General features: G+C 42.4%; 1 protein-coding gene across 1 annotated transcript; it reads left to right on the top strand.

Moving 5' to 3' along the window:
* The first annotated feature begins 324 nt into the window (after positions 1–324).
* Positions 325–2,047, top strand: hes1 (hairy and enhancer of split 1). Its single transcript, NM_001164994.1, has 3 exons — positions 325–471; positions 607–702; positions 914–2,047. Exons 1-3 carry the CDS (start codon positions 427–429, stop codon positions 1,721–1,723), a joined length of 951 nt encoding a protein of 316 aa, NP_001158466.1. The 5' UTR covers positions 325–426; the 3' UTR covers positions 1,724–2,047.
* Positions 2,048–5,971: the final 3,924 nt, after the last annotated feature.

Raw genomic sequence — 5,971 nt, 5'->3', positions numbered from 1 at the left:
AATGGGCTGACACTTAACGTTTCGCATGCCAACAGATGTCAACTGTCAGTGCTAATTACACACGCCTGATTGACAGCTACCAACGCCTACACCAATCACGGCGCGGCATACAATAGGCTCTATTAGACCTCAGCCAATCAGTGTTAAGTGGTCGCGAGCCCATACCACACGTCTCATGCAAATAAGGCAGCAGCTCAGCGCTGATTGGTTGCGTGTACAAGAATGCGGTGTGGGAATATATTGCCAAAAAAATTCACACGAGCCGTTCGCATGCGAAACGGCTATAAAAGCAAACACCAACCTCACATTCCCATAGTTCGGACACAGACATTCACCGAGTCACTTCGTGTTTATCTCTTTGTGACCGCACGCAATCTCAGCGCTTTACTTTTCATATACCCAGTGTAACACTATTTCCATACAAACATGCCTGCAGACAAGCCAGCCAGCAAAGCTAGCGAAAACCGCAAAGTAAGTTTACCTTATAATTTACAAACTTTTTTTCCCGTTTTCTACAATTATTTTTAAAATCGTGTTATAACTTGCAATGATCCAAGTTATCTATCCACAACAGGTACTTATGATCTTTTCTTTTTTCTCTTACAGTCCTCCAAACCTATCATGGAGAAAAGGCGACGTGCTAGAATTAACGAAAGTCTTTCTCAGTTGAAGACTCTGATACTTGATGCAATGAAAAAAGATGTAAGTATTCTTGGTTTTGCTTCCTCATTTCTCACGGTGTCTTACATTCCAATGGACTGCACTGTATTGGTATCTCCATTCATCGGGCGCCTCGACTGCATTATACTGCGTCAAGCCGTGTCTATGATCTCCGCATACTAGTATATCGCATTTCCCGTGTATACTCTCGGAACTTGTCACTAAATATATATTCCTGTTATTTTTTTTATAGAGCTCTCGTCACTCAAAGTTGGAAAAAGCTGATATCTTGGAGATGACTGTCAAATATCTTCAAAACGTACAGAGGCAACAAATGGGAGCTGCTCTCAACCAAGATCCCACCGTTCTCAGCAAATACCGAGCTGGATTCAATGAATGCTTCGGCGAAGTTCAACGTTACCTGACCAGCGTAGAAGGTGTCGGTACCGATACCCGCTCACGTCTTCTTGGACATCTCGCTAACTGCTGTCAAAATATGAGCCAAAATTATACGGTTCACCAAGCTTCTTCGCCAGTCGCCGCTCAAGCTGCCGTCACGTCGGTACAGGGAACCAGTATCGCCACAACATCACCCACACAACTTCAAGTTTCACAGCCCACAATGTCAGTCCAAACAACGAACATTACAACTAAGCTAGAAGCTAACTCGCCAATGGCCAGACTTTTCCCAGTCATGCCAGGAAATCTACCAAGCGGCGAAGTTGCCGTTCTTTTGTCGCCACAAACCCTCCCAGGCGGACAAATACCCAGTCACTTCATCCCAGTTTACGCACACGGTACACCTGCTCTGAGTCCAGTTTCATCGCTCGGCAGCCCAACAAGTACGGAATCTAGTCTCGCCAGCCCAGTTGTGTCAACAACGACATCATCATACACCGCCTGTTCGTCAGCAGTGAGTCCGATGGCAGGATCCCTCGCTCCCGTTGCGTACCAGGCAACAACTTCTCCTGTTCCAGTGACAACGCAAGTACAAGTAAAACCAGCTGTTCTCGCGCAGCACGTCGTGCCCACCGAGTCAGAGTCTGTATGGAGACCCTGGTAGGAGCTTGGCGTTTACTGCCAACTCGCATTTACAAACTTTGTGAACTTCTACACCTCCAAAGACATTTACTTTATGAATATTTTTTTGTACAATGGTCTTCCATACCGACAGTGTAAAATAAGATATATATATTTTATTATAAGAGTTTTATATATACGTTTTGATGCTTACAAAAGAGAAGCAATTTAGTGACTTATTGCTTTTGAGGTTTACGGCATCTCGCCGATGTCTGTCTTACTGTGTCGCAATTATTTTATATAATGTCATTTTCCAAGTTTATAAGTTGACATTTATTAAAATGATTATGATTCTGAGGAAATGTTACATATGTTGTCATGCAGTGTTTTTCGCCCACACTTCTCCTTCACATCTGCCTAGTATCCTCGCATACTGCCCGGATACAGTACCGCCGCTTCTTCCTCCCCGCGTGTGCGTCCCCTGCGCCACTCTATAATCCAGGAGACGGCGGTAGCTAAGCATGCGTATTCCCCACAGTCTCGAAATAACATCAAAAAAGGTGTCAAGTTGTGACGATTGCCCCAAATGTGATAAGCGTTACGTCACTTCATCCGTCGAGTTAATAACCATTGTATTTTGCAGTGATTGAAACGATGATAGGCGAGGAGCAAATGAGAAACTGTTGAAAACAATGTCGACAGCTAGCCGTAGTACATTGTTCGAACTTGCCATTTCTTGTCTATGCGAAACTATACCCGTTTGCACGAACAAAATGAGTCAAATTGTATTCACATATTTGTACGGTATTATTAAATAGCAGAAATTTGACAAGGATCGCCATTTAAACGCTCCGGAGTGTAGACAAACAGCTCCGCGCGATGAGCAAAGTACTTCGATATCTTTGGTAGCACAAGTAGTTATGATGCATATATATATGAACTTTTAGTGTATGCGGTCTGGGTATTTAAATAATGCACACAATCGCTAACGTCCCCAAATTGTGCGAGTATGGTGCGCCCCCAAATGCCATAGTAACCGAGAGAAGCATAACAATAAATAGCTAGAACCCTGATTTCCAATAACCCAAAATCATCATCGGTAATTCCATTTGTTTGCTCGTTATAAATATATAATAAGGAAGGTAAAACATAAAAAGAAAATAGTAGGATCCCTCGCGCCGGAAACCAGAGATAATAGATCCAATATAACATATCAGATTGGTTTTTACTGCAACAGTCTGTCCCCACCCGAAACGCCTATTTTTCATTTCGATGTGACCCTCAGAATATATTCCGAAACGTCAACTATTTTAGTGTGAATATATCTTGTCTGAACACGTTAACAAACTTCTCGTAAATCTCCACCGTTAACCATTTCTCACGGAACACTGCATTCCAATGCCTCTGATGTTACTATTGGCACGTGCGAGTGCCAAGGCTATGCGACCGGCGACACGCCGCCTCTCATAAGATTACACGGTTTCAAAGGCCGTCAAACTACCCCTACGTTCACTCACCAGGACAACTGGTCCAACCATATTCATAGAACGAGAGAATAAATCTAAATTTGTCATAGTTATGAGGGTTTCTGGAATTTTATCGAAATCTCTGCCACTCTTCTACCTGGTACGCAGAACAATAAATTGATGCCTATTGTTATACGAAGGGCTTTACAATGTGCGTACGCCATACAAGTGGTGGCCCTGTGTTGTTGGCAAACTTCCAGCGTAGCACAGACACCGACCGTCGTACAGGTAAAGACGCTATAACATTGTTCTCACCTGTGCGGGTTTGAACACGTTTTTCTTTTTACTATTTTAAAAATGCCGTGTAAGTGTGTTAACTGCCGATCTTTGATAGCCGGTGAAATATCGACCCTGTGTCAGGTGCAAACGCTAAGCCACGGGCAGCTCCTTTAGCGGCCATTCCACACCAAACCAGAAGCCCCGCTTACTAAATAGCACCGGATTCGAGTGACATCAATGAATGAACTAAAAAGCAAATCCGTGGTCTGGTTTCAGATACTCATAGACTTTGAGGTGACACGTTGGATTTAAAAGGTCGTGAGAAAAACACTCCATAAGTATACACGCCTGTCAGGGTATTGGTATTGTTGTGTATATTTAAAGCTGTAGTCCATGACAAATGGTAGTCGATACGTGGTGTATCGGCAAGTACGGAAAGTGTGGACGGATTTACGAAGTGCGCACATTCCTGGGGTGCGACGTTATTTGGGTTATATACACAGCAACGGTTATATTGGTATAGGTTCTTCATTTTAATTATAGATATGCCCAGATTCTTTAAAATAAATTTATAATTTGTGCACAGTTTTTGTGATCAGTAGATTATTATAATACATATATCCATGAATGAGACTAAACGTGTAATGGAATTTGTAAGAACCATATAATCGCAACCTCATGCATGAAAGATCCGTGGATCATAGATTGAAAAAGGGTGTTTCTCTCTTCCCATCTTTTTCTTTCTCCCCCTCTCTCGGAGATTCTGTTTCGTTTATCGCATCGATCTCAACGCTATAAATTCGGAAAAAAGCTAAGACGCAAAATAATTACCCCGCTCGTATTTTCGTATTCTTGTATTTTCGAGGTGTTATTTTTGTGTAATATGTGGGTGTCCTTTCACGGCTTTCCAAAACGCGTCTAGAAACGCGTCTCGACGAAAAACCATGAAAATATGACTTCGTTTTCCGTGGGATTGAACAGCACCCACTGTTCCAAGTAGAATTACACCAATTGTCATGTCACGATAGGTCAGCTTGACCAATCACTACATTTGAAATTTAATAACAATCGCTTTCCGTCTATACACAAAGCACGCACAGAGAGAATCCATACAACAGAACATCCTCTTCATAAGGCCAGTCCCGACAGAACAGACTAGTACGGATTTAGTAATGACTTCACCATGCTCATGGATGGAGTGATTCAATCTGTTTCACTGGGGTCATTGACCGCTTTGGTTTCAATACCCCGCTGTCGCTGAACGAACATTAAATGGATGCCACCATGAACTGTAATTTCATTTCTGACGTCATTTTTAAATAGAAAAATAGCTTGACGATGGTTCTGAAACAAACCTTCAAACGGCGAAACATACAATGTGTTATTGTTCATTTTAATGTTGTTTTTTTATGACGCCGCGTCGACATCGAGATTGACTCAGTCATATCCGGGGATTTTTAACCATGACACGCGAACAAAACGCGAACATCGAATTACCGGCGCAATGTTTCTCATCCTGGTAAATGTGGCGAAAGGAGAATGTTATTTTTCGTACTTGTGGTACACGTGACACGGCCATCGTTACTAACACTCGATTTTAGTAACAGCGACGTGACAAGTTTATTTAGTTGCGTGGTAACAATCAAAATGAAACGTTACATTCTGCCATACTAGTAGTTCCTGTATCATAGCATGGATCATAGAGAGTGACTCAGTCCCTCTATAATTGAGGAACTATAATTCTGAGTACACGGGACGTAGAATGGCCTGAATTGGTGCGTTGTTAGGTACATAGTAGACCATATATGTAAATACTGTTATTAAAGGGCGGTGGTCGTCGAGCCGCGTCCCGTACACAACGCGTGTAAAATACATTATTTGTTTACATAAAATTCGAAGACGCGCTGCGCGAAGACCACCGACAGTACGTGGTAAAAAACTCTTCTGCTATATGTATAATTTGAAACTCAGACTAGTAATACATTGTAATACATTGTATTACTAGTCTGAGTTTGAACGCAACCATGATACGAAACAGTGACACCTGGAGTGGTTGCTGGGTGCACGTACTAAACGCTGCATCCAAATTGGCGATCGTCCAAATCAACCGTAAGGGACGGTGACGATGATAGCACAAGGACAGCAACAGAGAACAAACAATCACTAAACACATCTGTTGTTTAACTGTGAGAATTCACCTTGAATTTACCTGTTGTTTTACACGGTTCAAGAATCGAGGGGCGTGACCTTCGAAACCAATCGTTACCATAGTTGTAGATTCAGAAGTAGATACCTGGGAGAACCGCGGAATTGATTCAAACTATTGTCTACACTTTCTGGTGTATCGGAGTGTTGCGTAGGCGAGATGCCCTGTTTCGTGCTTTTTGAGTTTTGAACAATGGCCTGCATATTTATCCGTAAATTACTAAAGAGTTGGGTTTGATTTCAGCGAATACGGACAGCTGTAGCCGGGTATAGCGATGTATCCGTGTCACAGACTTGAACTAACATATGGCGTTTTTGAACTTAACGACATTCCAGCTATT

This window comes from Saccoglossus kowalevskii, chromosome 15 (assembly GCF_978046115.1).
Source record: "Saccoglossus kowalevskii chromosome 15, keSacKowa6.1, whole genome shotgun sequence".
NCBI classification, from domain to species: Eukaryota; Metazoa; Hemichordata; class Enteropneusta; family Harrimaniidae; genus Saccoglossus; species Saccoglossus kowalevskii.
Note: the sequence above shows the minus strand (reverse complement) of the source record. Positions and strands in the feature narration are given on the sequence as shown.